The sequence below is a fragment of the Hyperolius riggenbachi genome, chromosome 3 (assembly GCF_040937935.1).
Source record: "Hyperolius riggenbachi isolate aHypRig1 chromosome 3, aHypRig1.pri, whole genome shotgun sequence".
Lineage (NCBI taxonomy): Eukaryota > Metazoa > Chordata > Amphibia > Anura > Hyperoliidae > Hyperolius > Hyperolius riggenbachi.
Genome location: NC_090648.1, coordinates 320011636 through 320028706, shown reverse-complemented (window position 1 = coordinate 320028706; position 17071 = coordinate 320011636). Strand labels below are relative to the sequence as shown.

General features: G+C 42.3%; 1 protein-coding gene across 1 annotated transcript in view; it reads left to right on the top strand.

The window, feature by feature from the left end:
- The window catches only part of PLXNC1 (plexin C1), a 214862-nt gene that overhangs the window by 125858 nt on the left and 71933 nt on the right, over positions 1-17071 (top strand). The window contains exons 18-19 of the mRNA XM_068276803.1: positions 6079-6132; positions 10578-10711. Of these exons, the coding sequence (XP_068132904.1) occupies positions 6079-6132; positions 10578-10711 (188 nt within the window). The remainder of the gene's footprint in view (positions 1-6078; positions 6133-10577; positions 10712-17071) is intronic.

Sequence of the window (17071 nt, the reverse complement as noted above, 5' to 3'; positions counted from 1 at the left end):
TCACAAAAGGGAGGCATAAAAAAGTTTATACTACCTCAGCAGTGTACAAAAATGTCTATATAGGGTGAAATAAGATACCTCCCAACTATTCCAAAATCAGAGGGGTCAGCGCTGTTCTACCCCTATATAAGCTGACTTTCAAGAACGAAACTCCAAAGTTTTACAAAATCTGTGATGGCTGGATTCAGACACCCAGGTTGGGTGGAATCTGAAGTGAAAATAAACGTATTATATAATGATTTGTATGTGTAGTACAGCTAAGAAATAGAACATTAGTAGCACAGATATGAGTCTAATATTGTTTCTAGTACAGGATGAGTTAAGAAACTTCAGTTGTTATCTATGCAAAAGAGCTTCTCTGAGCTCTCCGACCCAACTTGGGTCAGCTACAATGCTGTTTTCTGAAGCACTTATCTCGACCTGTCTATTGCTGTTTCTGGTTTGTTTAAGGTTTTACTGCCAGGAAGTTCAAAGAGCCATTAGCTTCTGCTCTGTTTTATCATTTATAACACAGAGTGTAATTTTGTAAACTGCAAATATTAAAGAATGGTGCAATGTTATTAAAAAAGCTATATAACTGAAAATAAAAATGAGACTATTATATTTGCTGCTAATGTTCTATTAATTATCAGTACTACACATACAATTACAATACAAATTATATCATAAGTTTTTTTTCACTTCAGTGTCACTTTAAGTCACATATAACTCAAATTATCTGTCATTTACCCTCAAGGCTCAGAGAAGTTCACTTTAAATTAGGCACTGCAGGGTTAACGCAGCCATAGATGACTGAAGGGCCCTCTTCCTTCCTCATTTCTCTGCTCTATTCCCGACCCAGGCATCCCCTCATTTCCTCCTCTGCAGCGCTTCCCTTTCTACGCACTTACCATTGTCTGACCCGTGTTTCCCACTCTTTATCAAACCTCTGCTTTTCTTTACCGTATTTGTCTCCCCTATTATACATTTCCTCTCTTATTCTCTCTTTGCTGCTTTTGGCCCTTAAAAATGAGACATTGATCATTGCTACAGTTTGGAATTTTGTCTTCTGGCTTCTTAGTGCCAGAGACTGGATCCAGTATTATCTGGAACTGATATGCAGACTGATGCAAGCTAATATTTACCCTGCAAACACATGTCTCCAGAACATTTTACTTTTGTTTTGCTGTGCTTGTAAATTTGAGTAAAACTTTCAAACAAACGTATTGTGTAAAAAAGTGCAAATGGTAAAGTGAGTAAACCAGAGTACTGATTAAACTTGTCTGAAAGTGTCATCACTAAATCTAAATTCCTGCATACGGACTGACCAGTGAACACACGCACCTTAAAATGTGGGCCTTTCTTATTGTTAGTTGGCAAGTCAAGTTGAGTGTAGTAAGAAGGAAGGCCACAATGTCCTGAAACGCTATAGAAAGAAGTGTTGAGTGTTACTCAAAGCCAGGGCAGTTTCTAGGCTAAATTTCACCCAGGGCGAGGGTGTAAAAATCGCCCCCCCATGGAGCCAGGCATAGGTGCCCGCAGTATAGGTTAGTTACGTAGGTGCCTCCAGTATAGGGTAGCCTGTATAGTTGCCCCCAGTATAGGTTAGATAGGTAGTCGCCCCCAGTATAGGTTAGATAGGTATTTGCCTGCAGTATAGGTTAGCTACGTAGGTGCCTCCAGTATAGGGTAGCCCGTATAGTTGCCATCAGTATGGGTTAGATAGGTAGGTGCCCCCAGCATAGTTTAGATAGGTAGGTGCCCGCAGTATAGGTTAGATAGGTAGGTTCCCCCAGTATAGGTTAGATAGGTAGGTTCCCCCAGTATGGGTTAGATAGGTAGGTTCCCCCAGTATGGGTTAGATAGGTAGGTTCCTGCAGTTAAGGTTAGATAGGTAGGTTCCCGCAGTATAGGTTAGATAGGCAGGTTCCCGCAGTATAGGTTAGTTAGGTAGGTTCACGCAGTATAGGTTAGCTAGGTAGGTTCCCGCAGTATAGGTTAGTTAGGTAGGTTCCCGCAGTATAGGTTAGATAGGTAGGTTCCCGCATTATAGGTTAGATAGGTAGGTTCCTGCAGTATGGGTTAGTTAGGTAGGTTCCCGCAGTATAGGTTAGTTAGGTAGGTCCCCGCAGTATGGGTTAGTTTGGTAGGTTCCCGCAGGATAGGTTAGATAGGTAGGTTCCCGCAGTATAGGTTAGATAGGTAGGTTCCCGCAGTATGGGTTAGTTAGGTATGTTCCCGCAGTATGGGATAGTTAGGTAGGTTCCCACAGTTTAGTTTAGATAGGCAGGATCCCGCAGTATAGGTGTGTTAGGTAGGTTCCCGCAGTTTAGGTTAAATAGATAGGTTCCTGCAGTTTAGGTTAGTTAGGTAGGTTCCCGCAGTATGGGATAGTTAGGTAGGTTCCCACAGTTTAGTTTAGATAGGCAGGATCCCGCAGTATAGGTGTGTTAGGTAGGTTCCCGCAGTTTAGGTTAAATAGGTAGGTTCTTGCAGTTTAGGTTAGTTAGGTAGGTTCCCGCAGTATAGCTCAGCTAGGTATGGGTGGCAGGAGGGGGGCGCAGCAACGGGGGGAGCGGACATAATTGTTATAACTCAACTGCTTCCGTCGAACCAGCACAGCTTCAATGTCCTTCCTTTCCCGGCATCTGTCTCATTAGTAACAGCGCTCCGTGTGATGACATGCGGTACGTCATCACAGGGGGCGCTGTTATCAGGCGACGGACGCCGGGAGATGAAATACATTGAAACTGCAGGGGAACGGCTGAAGAAAGTGAGTTATTACTATGATGTCCATTCCCCCCGCTCCTGCGCCCCCCCTCCTGTCGCACAATCAAGCGCCCCGGGCGATTGCACGTATCGCACGCCCATAGAAACGGGGCTGCTCAAAGCATTAGTAAACAAGCATTAAAGAACAATTTTTGTTGATTGCTTAAGGAGTCATAAACCTCACAGTGTAACTCAGAGGACCCCGACCCCTGATCCATGGACCGGTGATAGTCCGTGGGCTGTTTTGTGCTGGTCCATGGGCCTGGCCACTCTCTCCATTGTCAGTAATGCAGAGAACAGTAGAGCGTCACCAGTTGCACTGTCCTCTCCTTACAGCCACTGGCTATGCTGCTTCATCCTCCCTACAAAGTCCAATGCATGTCACATGATAGGACAACACACTTGCTGATCTGGTATGGAGGCTCTGCTACGCACTTCTCTACATTTTCTCAAAGAAGAGTGAACAGCACAGTGTACTTCATCCCAGATAGAAGAGCTTTACTGTGCCTGGCTCCTATGCATGTAACAAACGTTGCTTCATCAGCATGACACTACACTTCTCTACATGGCTGTGTGTGTGTGTGGGGGGGGGGGGTCACTGTGAGGGGAGTAATTTGTCCTTAAGGAGAAGAGGGGAAGTCGTGATATGTCCTGGGGATTGTGGAGTGTCAATTGGCCTCACTTTGCTGGGAAAGGCGTTGGGGGCTGATTGAGAGAAAACAGACCACAGTTTGTTGTGGGAGGTGGTGTGAAAGAGATATATACATGGTTATGTATATAATATAAATACATGTAAAGAAAGTGTATTTTAAGTGTACCACACTCTTCCTTATAAGTAGCTGATCACGAACATAAGCATTTCTGATACTAGTGAAACTTGCTGCTGTGTCTCTGAATTGCACATATCACATTTCTTAGCCCACATGAAGCTTTGGTAGACACTGTCCTTTTGAAAGTAACTAAAAAAAGTTAAAGGAAAACTACTGAGAAAAATGGTAAAATTTAAAATACATAAATATGAAATGTAGATTTCTCCCAGCATAAAATGCACTATAAATTACTTTTTTCTCCCTGTGTTTCTGTCACTGACAGCAGGCAGTGAAAAACTGATAAATCTTACAGGTTTTGGGGGACAAGTCCATCTCTCCAAGGGGGATTCTCAGTCATTTTTTTTTATTTACAAAAGCACTTAAAGGAACACTGTCATCCCAAGTGTTCTTAAATGACAATGTACAAATAATGTCTAAGTAGCTGTGCAAACATTTTCCTACTTTTAATGTTAAATATCAGAGGCAAAAGCTTTAATTTATTGTGTGTAGGATTTAGCTCTATTGGAACAAAGCATTCGCAAAAGGGTGTCTGCTCCAATGCACAGCCAGTGTTGTTTTTTTGCAGATCAGACTACAGAGTATTTTTCTCTGAAAGCAGAAAAAAAGCATGAACATCTGTAGTTTCAGGGTTCAGACACAATTACAAATGTTTAAAACAAATTACATTTCCTCTGCTCTCTGCAGACAGTTCAGTCAGAGACACAGGCAGCTGCTGAGAGCTTTCTCACACACAGGGTTAACAGATGTAGTGTGAGGGAATTCCCCCTCCCCTCATGGTTCACTGGGCCATCAGATTTAGCCAGACTTGTCGTTAGTTAAGAGCAAAAGGAATTTTATTCAGTAAATAAAAGAGATAAGCAAGTGAAATGTATACATCATTATTTACCAGCACTTCAGGAACTCAATCCCAGGTTAAAAAAAAAACATGTTAATCAATAGTGTTCCTTTAAGAGAAGTTGCTCAGTCTAACTGCCAGAATAGTCTACAAACAAGAAAGGAGGCTGGATAGCATTTTTGTTTAACTTCTTTTTATGGGGTGATTTTGTAGAGAATAAGGGAAAGGCAGATAATTCCCCCATGAAGAGATGGAATAGTCCAAAACATCAGATTTTTACGACTTAATGAAAGTAACAGCAATATAGGGAAAAGCAGGGCCGGGCCGAGGCATAGGCTGAAGAGGCTCCAGCCTCAGGGCGCAGTGTAGGAGGGGGCGCAGAATTCATTCAGCTGTCATTCCTAATTGTGTTTGAAGCACAAAGAAATAAGAAAAGGGGATACATGACAGTGACTGCAAGCCAGATAACTAGATATTAAGGTGTTGGGGAGGTTGTGGGCCCTGTGGCGCCTCTTAGTCTAATAGCAATCAGTGTTTGATGGCTCGGGTGGCAGGGATGGAGGGGCGCACTTTGTTGTCTCAGCCTTGGGTGCTGGAGGACCTTGTCCCGGCTCTGGGGAAAAGGTAATTTATGGTGCTTTTTACTCCAAAAAATGTACATTTTATATGTATACATTGTAAATTTGACAATTTTTCACAATAGTGGTCCTTTAATGTCAACTAGTGTACTAGAAAGAATTGAAAACCTGTAGACAGCATGGGCCTCATTTACAAAGATTCTCCTAGGCTGGAGATAAGCAATCCCACAAACCTCTCGTGGAATTGGTAAGTTGTCTGATTTAGGTGGCAGGAGTTTGCATCATTCATCTGGGTCATATGAGATCACTGAAAATGGTTGAAATGTTATGGATTTAACAGCTATGCGATTGCTATTGCCTGCACAATCCCATAGTGAGAATTTCACATTTCAATATTCCCAGGACAGCCTGGATTTATTCAATCTGCAAGTGCTAATTTACTGATCTATCAGCATCTCTCACCGTGGTCCATTGATTCCCAGGTTGAGGCTGCATTCTCGTGCCACCTCAGAGCAGACAGTTTGTTAAAGTGGACCTGAACTCTTGCACGGGACAGAAGGAAAACATAGAGAAATGCACTCTGTATGTATTTAGAGAGTTTAGCCTGTCTAATTCCCCCCTCATCTGTGTCTAATCACAAGTTGTAATTTGATCTCTCCCCTGTGTCACCTGAATGTAATGGCAGATAAGCCAGACAAGCTCATTTGAAAGCACAGGATGTTACAATATGTGGAAACAGTGCAGGTTTATTTTAGGATTTGTATCAGCTGTAACAAAGAAATGTTTTTTGTTTAAAGGTTATTATGCTGTTGCATATCTTTTGGAGCAGAGAGGAATTTCTGAGTTCAGGTCTACTTTAATGATCCCAAGTCTGACTAGTAGGATTCCTTTTCTTATACCCTGCACCATATTCCAGCCCTGGAGATCCTGGTATATCAGGCCTTATTCATTACATTATTCATCCTTTTTTATGTTACCATATAGTGAATGCACATGGAGGCATGCGGAACTTTTATCTAAATTCATTACAACTGTTCATTTTAAACCATGTTACTTAACCTGTCATTAGTCTGCTTTTATCTTTCAGTCTGATGGAGTCAGACAGAACTTCAGTGAAAAGTTATGTGAAAATGTCCCCTCAGTAAGTAGAGATGTCCATCTTTAGTAACATAATAAAGGATATATAGTTACTCTGATAACTGTTGGTAACAAGAAATGCAAAACATAATGGGGAGATGCTACAGCGATTCAAAAAGTAAACATCCCCTTGCATATTTCTGCCACTATTTAATGTTTCACTTTAAATGGTTTCTGAGCTTTAAAAAAAAACTTTAGACAAAGGGATGTTGACTTGAGTAACCAAATGTAACCCTATTTAAGGAATCTGAAGTGAAAAGATTATGAAATGTGGTCTTCAGACTTCCTGTTAAAAAAGGCTTCTTACGGACCATCTACCCAAACCACTGACCTATCCGTGATAGTGTTTATTACGTGCTAGTCAGGGCCAGTTCTAGACTTTTTGCTGCCTGAGGCAAACTTGTGAGGATGTGACCCCCTCCCCCCCCCCCCCCCCGCCCCGGCTGTGGGTCTGTGACAAACAAACTGCTCAACCTCAGCCACTCTATTCCTCCTACGTCAGGACAGCAGTGCTACCTCCTCCCTTCTGCTGTGCAAGTCAAATGGAACACTGCTGCTCTCCTTCCTCCCCCTCCTCACTCATTGTCGGACTCCTCACACAGCACAACAAGCTGCTTTTCCCCAATGATGACCTCTTCACCACACTCTCCTCTCACTTTGCTTCCTACTCTGACTGCATGTTGTTAGTGTAAACACAGTACAAACATGCTGTCCCTGTAAGTTCTGCCGCGTGTTGCAAATTTTTCCCCTTGCTTCATGAGAGAACTGGCCTGGGTACGCGTGTTGGTAACAGGAAAAAAGGGGCGCGGGCATCTAGTGGACAAAAAGGGCGCTGCCATTCACTCGCATTATAAATATCGTTTAATGGGCGCTGAACAGGAAAAAAGGGCACCGGAGATTAATAACGTTTTACAAATAGCGCCCGGAGATTTTTAATGTTTTATAACTGTGCTTGTGATGATTTACGTTTAAAAAATGCACCCATGACGAATAACATTTATAAAAATACTAAACATATTTATCCTATTTAACTAAACCATTATTTAAAATGTTATCCCTTACTGTTTGTAAGACATTATTATTCACTAAATAAAGCGATCACTACGTAATGTAAATTGCAATTAATTTTTTCAGTCACTATTTGTAAAACATTATTATCCACATAATAAAGCGATCACTAAGGGGGGTGGTTAGGGTTAGGCACCACCAGGGGGGTCTTAGGTTTAGGCACCACCAGGGGGGGTCTTAGGTTTAGGAAACACCAGAGGGGTCTTAGGTTTAGGCACCACCAGGGTAGTCTTAGGTTTAGGCACCACCAGGGGGGTCTTAGGTTTAGGCACCACCAGGGGGGGTCTTAGGTTAAGGCACGACCAGGGGAGTCTTAGGTTTAGGCACCACCAGGGGAGTCTTAGGGTAAGGCACCACCAGGGGGGTCTAGGGGTTAGGGATAGGTACAGGGGGGGTTCTGTGTGAGAGTAGGGTTAGGTATAGTTACAGTACAATATACACCACCAGGGGGATGGTTATGGTTAGGCACCACCAGGGGGGTCTTAGGGTTATGCACCACGAGGGGGGTCTTAGGTTTAGGCACCAGCAAAGGGGTCTTAGGTTTAGGCACCACCAGGGGGGTCTAGGGGTTAGGGATAGGTACAGGGAGGGTTCTGTGCGAGAGTAGGGTTAGGTATAGTTTTAGTAAAATTTTAGTAATACTTACTAATGTTTTACAACACTTATTACGAACTTAGTTATATTTATATCATCGTTATAAACAATATTTTCAGATTTTATTATAAGAAGAAAAGATAAATGAAGGTTATTCACAATAATATACAATTATAACGATTAAACATATATTATCGTTTTTTTAAGAAACCTAATTATAAGTTTCACTTTTGAAACAGGGAAGATTAACGTTTTCACAATTGCCGATTTCATACACATTATTTAATGATTTATAAATTTGTAAAACATTATTTGTAAACGAAATACACAATATTTTTATAAATGTTATTAATGCTTATTGTTTACACCCTGCGCCCTTTTTTCCCGACGCCCTTTTTTGATGTATGCGCTAGTGTTCCCACTCACTGTGACCCAGATGCAGGTGTGGGAGTCAAACAACACCAAGGCCACAAGATCATGTGATACCAATTTGCAGCCTTTGTGTTCAACGCATTGCAGGTTACCTTTGACAAACAAAGACCTCCGATACCTTTACAATATTAGCCATGTAAAAAATAAATTTCCTTTAAATTTAAAGCAGAAATACAATCAGAATTTCCCCACTGATCCATAAAATTTGCCACGCTATTATTATGTTTTACAACTGATTATTCTTACAAAGAAGTATCACATATGGTTAAAATTACTGCTTTAATTTTCCCTGGAGCCTTATTGTATTATTATACAGACATGAAGTGTTCTGTCAAACAACTATGCCACTGCGGGGAGAGCACAGTGTAATATATGGTGAAGAGGAAACATGCTTATGTTTGCTATATAAAGACAGGAGGAACCTTATCTGCATATCCAAATGTGAATGCAAGTAAAGCCTTGTACACAAACTACTGTATTTTTTGGACTATAAGACTATAAGACTCTTCTTACCATAAGACCACTTAGCTTTAGAGGACAACAACTAGGGGGAAAAATATACTAAACCTGGTGCATCAATGGTGAAGGGGCATCTTGTGGATTATGCCCCCTTGTACCTCTTGTGTCTCCCTGTGCCCTCCTCTGTCTCTCTTGTGTCCACCTGTGTCCCCCATGAGTCCGCCTCTGTCCTCCTTGTGTCCTCCTCTATGCCCCTTTGTGTCCCCTGTGTCCTCTGTTTGCCCCCTGTGTCCTCCTTTGCATGGGCACAGTACAGGGAGTCCCCAACATTTCGGCGGTTTGGAGATTCGTATCGGCAGGTGTGCACAAGTCAGGATCTCCCTGCAATTGGACTATAAGACACAGTGACCCCCCCCCCCCCCCCCCTCACACACACACTTTTGGGGGAGAAAAAGTGAGTCTTATAGTCCAAAAATACAATAGATGGTTTGATTGGGGCTTTCTCTGATGAGAATACAATGTATGGATCCTAAGTGGGCCATCACCCCTAGTGGGTGGCAGACTACTATCAGGTCAAATAACACATAGTCTCCCCTTCCTCACAAAGAGCCATGCCCACTTATGGTAGGCATGTGCCCACAGATGGTAGGCATGTGTTCTTTTCATATTCTCCCTGACCTAGTGGAGTACCCTGTAATATGGGGTGAGGGTTTATGGTGATGTTTGGTTACCTCAAAGGAGCAATTAGATAAGCATTCCCACTCCAGCTAATGAGTACAGGGGTCTCCCTAACACTATGTGACCCGCTAGGTGGGGCCAGAGGCGGGAAATCAATTGAGCAGAATGACCTCAAGAGTACCGAGCTCCCTAGAGAGGCTCTTCAAACAAGTTAGAAAAGACTGCAATGCACATGGAAAACAGCTAGGTTGAAATGAATATGACAGGAGCCTGACTACAATCATCACAAAAAGTGCCAGACTACCATCAAGTGGTGGATTAAAAAAGGGAACCCAGAGAAGAACACAGAAAAACTACAGAAAATAAAATATTACAATTCCCATAGATAATAGGATAACAGAGGCACCAACAGGATAAAAAACACTTAAAGAATGTAAAAACCCATCTTGGTAATAGAGGAGGTAGTGGTGGACTTACCTCATCCAGGCAAAACATACGACTCTGGATTTTCAGTCAAAATAATTTCCTCAACGTCCACCGACGTTGTTACGTATTTGGTGGGGGGGGGGGGGGGGGAGGTGGAGTCACAGCACTGACTCAATAACCAGGATTATTTAAACCATGGTCAAACCGTGTCCACTGCTGTTTCAAATTTCCACAGCTGCAGCGTTACCATTCGGCTACCAGGCCGTGCTTGGTGTCTTGTCTGTCACTCTCCTTATCTGTCAAGTCCTCTCAGTCCGTCACTCAGTCCTGTCAGTTAGTCTGCCAGTCTTTCCTGTCAGTTAGTTCCTGTCAGACACCAGTCCATCCTGTCAGTCAGCCTGACAAACAGTCAGTCAGTTCTTACTGGGAATGTGCAACACTGCTGAGGGTACTTTGAACTGTGGCACCTGCAGAAGATGGCAGAGTGCATACAGACAAGGAAATAGGGATAAACCCCTCAGAGGTAAGTATTACCTTCCCATATTTGACAAAACTAGTCATTTTGGTGAAAAAATAGAAGACAGTGAATTAATGATTACATTTTGTAGCATAACGTGAAGTATAATTTTTTGGTATTGGCTAATATACATTTTATTGAAAAGGTTTAATTCCCTCAATGAAATGATGATGAGATGAAGTCATGATTATGCTGTTTATGATCATACTTGCTGAAGTGTTTGTTCCTATGTAAAATATAAACTGCATGCATTTATTCTTGATGTTTTTCCACAGCCATTCCAGAAAAATAAGAGAAATACAGAGGGTGAAAGCATAGCTGACCTGGAACATTTATTTCAGAACCAAAACTTTCTGGTCTTGATGATCCATACGTTAGAAAAACAGAAAGATTTCACAATCAAAGACAGGTGAGAAGAAACTGTTTTCAAGAAGAAAACTGTCACGGACCTATTTAGTTTGCATGTGTACATCACCGTTTCTGAGAAAGACTACATGGCCCACCACAGGCAGGCAGATTTCTCAGTCGCGAGAGATACATAGGCCCCAGTCTTGAAAACCCTTTCAATGCCAAGAGATTTATTTCAATTACTACATTAGTGATGTAGTGCTCCAGTATTCACAAGTTCTGGTGAACGTTTCACTTCCTTCGCTTACAGAGAAGGGAACACCACAGAGTAACCTAGATACTAAAAAGTCTATTTGACTGGTGTGCGGGCCAATTTTCCCTTAAGGCACACACAGAAAGTATTTGCTTAGTAAGCTTTTTACCATACAGTTTGCCATCTCATTGACAGGGGCATGGCTTAGAGTATAGCATTTACTGAAGGGAGGGTTTAAGAGCCTGTGTTGTATTTGTGCCCATATGGTATTGAGATATAAATGCAGATAGGTCATGTCACATTCCATACATGTTAGTGGGAACTGTTCTTCCAATCATTGGGAGTATCCTTTAACATGCCCATACATAGAGTGGTTTTATCAAGATCCTTTGAATAACTCATCTATAGGAATATCTAGACTCTAGATATCACATAGTCTGTTTAAATATAATTGTATCCATCTGTAGGGGTGACGTGGGAGTGCATCCTATAGATTCTAGAGCAATCTGTGTTTACCATAAACAATAGTTGGTATAGAATGATCTCCCCCTTCACGCTGACAGCTGGGTACAATTATATTTAAAGAGACACTGTATGAGATTTAAATAATCACTTGCAGTTGTAATTAAAAGGACAATATATGGTTCAGGCACTCACTTTACAGAGTCAGCACTTGATCCAAATAGCATAATAGTACAGGAGGTTGTGCTCTTGTAAACCTTTCCCAGATAGCCCTGTGCCAGTTTTTAGTCCCAGTAAAATCTTCTCCTCTCAAACCCCACCAGCAATCCAGCACTCCATCAACCTCAGAAAATATTGAAAAATATCTCCATTACACATTGGACTAGCTGCCAAGCCTCAGACAGTACACCTCAGCCCAAACTATGTCGTCCACAAGCAGTATGACATCCAGCACTGCACTTTGTGCGTAGCACTCCCAGCACCTTACAGAATGGCCACTCACTGCGTTCCAGTGCTGTTGAAGTCATAAGACAGCTGTATAGGTTAGATACAGCACAGTCTGTGTCCACTTTCACCAAGCACTCCACAGATACTACCCCTCAGGTTCCTGTCCTGCCCTTACAAATGCCGCTGCAATCTACTCACATACGACTTTAGAGTAACCTCCATGCACATATTTAATCACTAGAGGCAGTGGCTCTGGAACACTCTTACATTCTAGGACATTACACAGCAGGAACTCTTCTTCTTATCACATGAGAGTATCCTTTAGCCTGGCCATACATAAAGATCCTTTAAATAATCTATCTGTAGGAATATCTAGAGCAATCTGTTGTGTAAAACTATCTATAAAGTCTAAGTTGCGGGTCAAATTGTTTATTAAGATTTGACATAAAGTGACATAACTAGAGTGACAATGAGGGGTGTGTGTGCTCCTCCGCCTTCTGCAGAGTAGCGCAGTGAAGCAGCTTAATATTTACTTGCTCCAGTGCTGCTTTAGGTGTCCTCTATCTTCCTGTCAGACGCATTCTCAATCCTGCATACCTCTGGCTCCTAATGCATTTTGAATTCATAAAAAAAGCCTTGAGCTGTGATGAGGCATTTAAATAGCTAGTCAGGGACTATGTTGTCTATTTAGTGATGCTAGGTACCCACAAAAAGTTAATGTACACCAAATCATCCCCAAATATGACTTTTATAAATAGATATAGTTTGCTTTTCAAGTAATATGAGAACTCATCAGTTAAGCATTGTTTACAAGACCTTTGGTGCTTTGATTCCACATCTAACACTCTAACAGATACTGACATGAGGATGTGGTTTTACAACACGAAGGTTTGGTCACAAGCTTACAGTAAATTTTGGCCCATATGCTAGTTTCATTTTTTGGAGGTAAGTTTAGTCCTTAACCACTTGAGGACCACAGTCTTTTTGCCCCTTAAGGACCAGAGCCTTTTTCCATTCAGACCACTGCAGCTTTCACGGTTTATTGCTCGGTCATACAACCTACCACCTAAATGAATTTTACCTCCTTTTCTTGTCACTAATACAGCTTTCTTTTGGGGCTATTTGATTGCTGCTGCGAGTTTTAGTTTTTATTATATTCATCAAAAAAGACATGAATTTTGTCAAAAAAATGACTTTTTTAACTTTCTGTGCTGACATTTTTCAAATAAAGTAAAATTTCCTATACATTTGAGCACGAAAGTTATTCTGCTACATGTCTTTGATAAAAAAAAAACAACCATTCAGTGTATATTTATTGGATTGGGTAAAAGTTATAGCGTTTACAAACTATGGTGCCAAAAGTGAATTTTCCCATTTTGAAGTATCTCTGACTTTTCTGACCACCTGTCATGTTTCATGAGGTGCTAAAATTTCAGGATACTATAAATAACCCCCAAATGACCCCATTTTGGACAGAAGACATCCCAAAGTATTCAGTGAGAGGCATGGTGAGTTCATAGAAGATTTTATTTTTTGTTACAAGTTAGCAGAAAATGACACTTTGTGACAAAAAAAAAAAAGTTTCCATCTCTTCTAACTTGCGACAAAAAAAAAATTAAATCTGCCACGGACTCACTATGCTCCTCTCTGAATACCTTGAAGTGTCTACTTTCCAAAATGGGGTCATTTGTGGGGTGTGTTCACTGTCCTGGCATTTTGGGGGGGTGCCTATTTGTAAACACCTCTGTAAAGCCTAAAGATGCTCATTGGACTTTGGGCCCCTTAGCGCAGTTAGGCTGCAAAAAAGTGCCACACATGTGGTATTGCCGTACTCAAGAGAAGTAGTATAATGTGTTTTGGGGTGTATTGTTACACATACCCATGCTGGGTGGGAGAAATATATCCGTAAATGACAATTTTTGATTTTTTTTTACACACAATTGTCTATTTACAGAGATATTTCTCCCACTCAGCATCTGTATGTGTAAAAATACACCACAAAACACATTATACTACTTCTCCTGAGTACGGCGATACCACATGTGTGGCACTTTTTTGCACCCTAACTGCGCTAAGGGGCCCAAAGTCCAATGAGTACCTTTAGGATTTCACAGGTCATTTTGCGACATTTGGTTTCAAGACTACTCCTCACGGTTTAGGGCCCCTAAAATGCCAGAGCAGTGTAGGAACCCCACAAATGACCCCATTTTAGAAAGAAGACACCCCAGGGTATTCCGTTAGGAAACTTGTGACAAAAAATAAAATCTTCTATGAACTCACCATACTCCTAACAGAAGACCTTTGGGTGTCTTCTTTCGAAAATGGGGTCATTTGTGGGGTTCCTATACTGCCCTGGCATTTTAGGGGCCCTAAACCGTGAGGAGTAGTCTTGAAACCAAACGGCGCAAAATGACCTGTAAAATCCTAAAGGTACTCATTGGACTTTGGGCCCCTTAGCGCACTTAGGGTGCAAAAAAGTGCCACACATGTGGTACCGCCGTACTCAGGAGAAGTAGTATAATGTGTTTTGTGGTGTATTTTTACACATACAGATGCTGGGTGGGAGAAATATCTCTGTAAATGACAATTTTTTGTTTTTTTTTACACACAATTGTCCAGTTACAGAGAGATTTCTCCCACCCAGCATCGGTATGTATAAAAATACACCCCAAAACACATTATACTACTTCTTCTGAGTACGGCGATACCACATGTGTGACACTTTTTTGCAACCTAGGTGCGCTAAGGGACCTAACGTCCTATTCACAGGTCATTTTGAGGCATTTGGATTCTAGACTACTCATCACGGTTAAGGGCCCTTAAAATGCCAGGGCAGTATAGGAACCCCACAAGTGACTCCATTTTAGAAAGAAGACACCCCAAGATATTCTGTTAGGAGTATGGTGAGTTCATAGAAGATTTTTTTTTTTTGTCACAAGTTAGCGGAAAATGACACTTTGTGAAAAAAAAACAATACAAATCAATTTCCGGTAACTTGTGAAAAAAAATAAAATCTTCTATGAACTCATACACCTAACAGAATACCTTGGAGTGTCTTCTTTCTAAAATGGGGTCACTTGTGGGGTTCCTATACTGCCCTGGCATTTTAGGGGCCCTAAACCGTGAGGAGTAGTCTTGAACCCAAATGTCTCAAAATGACCTGTGAAATCCTAAAGGTACTTATTGGACTTTGAGCCCCTTAGCACAGTTAGGTTGCAAAAAAGTGTCACACATGTGGTATCGCCGTACTCAGGAGAAGTAGTATAATGTGTTTGTGGTGTATTTTTACATATAACCATGCTGGGTGGGAGAAATATCCTTGTAAATGACACATTTTTGATTTTTTTTACACACAATTGTCCATTTACAGAGAGATTTCTCCCACCCAGCATGGGTATGTGTAAAAATACACCACAAAACACATTATACTACTTCTCCTGAGTACGGCGATACCACATGTGTGACACTTTTTTGCAGCCTAGGTGCGCTAAGGGGCCCAACGTCCTATTCACAGGTCATTTTGAGGCATTTGTTTTCTAGACTACTCCTCACGGTTTAGGGCCCCTAAAATGCCAGGGCAGTATAGGAACCCCACAAGTGACCCCATTTTAGAAAGAAGACACCACAAGATATTCCGTTAGGTGTATGGTGAGTTCATAGAAGATTTTATTTTTTGTCACAAGTTAGTGAAAAATGACACTTTGTGAAAAAAAAACAATAAAAATCAATTTCCGCTAACTTTTGACAAAAAATAAAATCTTCTATGAACTCGTCATACACCTAACAAAATACCTTGGGGTGTCTTTTTTCTAAAAAGGGGTCACTTGTGGGGTTCCTATACTGCCCTGGCATTTTACGGGCCCAAAACCGTAAGTAGTCTGGAAACCAAATTTCTCAAAATGACTGTTCAGGGGTATAAGCATCTGCAAATTTTGATGACAGGTGGTCTATGAGGGGGCAAATTTTGTGGAACCGGTCATAAGCAGGGTGGCCTCTTAGATGACAGGTTGTATTGGGCCTGATCTGATGGATAGGAGTGCTAGAGGGGTGACAGGAAGTGATTGATGGGTGTCTCAGGGGGTGGTTAGAGGGGAAAATAGATGCAATCAATGCACTGGGGAGGTGATCAGAAGGATGTCTGAGGGTTTGGCCGAGTGATCAGGAGCCCACACGGGGCAAATTAGGGCCTGATCTGATGGGTAGGTGTGCTAGGGGGTGACAGATGGTGACAGGAGGTGATTGATGGGTGTCTCAAGGTGTGATTAGAGGGGGGAAATAGATGCAAGCAATGCACTGGCGAGGTGATCAGGGCTGGGGTCTGAGGGTGTGGGCGGGTGATTGGGTGCCCTAGGGGCAGATAGGGGTCTAATCTGATGGGTATCAGTGACAGGGGCTGATTGATGGGTGATTGATGGGTGATCAGTGGGTGATTAGATGGCAGAACAGATGTAAACAATGCACTTGGGAGGTGATCTGACGGCGGGTTTGCGGGCGATCTGATGGTGTGGGTGGGTGATCAGATTGCCCGCAAGGGGCAGGTTAGGGGATGATTGATGGGTGGCAGTGACAGGGGGTGATTGATGGGTGGCAGTGACAGGGGGTGATTGATGGGTGATTGATAGGTGATTGACAGGTGATCAGTGGATTATTACAGGGAAGAACAGATGTAAATAATGCACTGACGAATTGATAAGGGGGGTCTGAGGGCAATCTGAGCATGTGAGCGGGTGATTGGGTGCCCGCAAGGGGCAGATTAGGGTCTAATCTGATGGGTAACAGTGACAGGTGGTGATAGGAGGTGATTGATGGGTAATTAGTGGGTGTTTAGGGTAGAGAACAGATGTAAACACTGCACTTGGGAGGTGATCTGACGTCGGATCTGCAGGCTATCTATTGGTGTGGGTGGGTGATCAGATTGCCCGAAAGGGGCAGGTTAGGGGCTGATTGATGGGTGGCAGTGACAGGGGGTGATTGATGGGCGATTGACAAGTGATCAGTGGGTTATTACAGGGAAGAACAGATGTAAATAATGCACTGGCGAATTAATAAGGGGGGGGGGGGGTCTGAGGGCAATCTGAGCGTGTGGGTGGGTGATTGGGCGCCCGCAAGGGGCCGATTAGGGTCTGATCTGATGGGTAACAGTGACAGGTGGTGATAGGGGGTGATTAATGGGTGATTGATGGGTAATTAGTGGGTGTTTAGGGTAGAGAACAGATGTAAACAATGCATTTGGGAGGTGATCTGACGTTGGATCTGCGG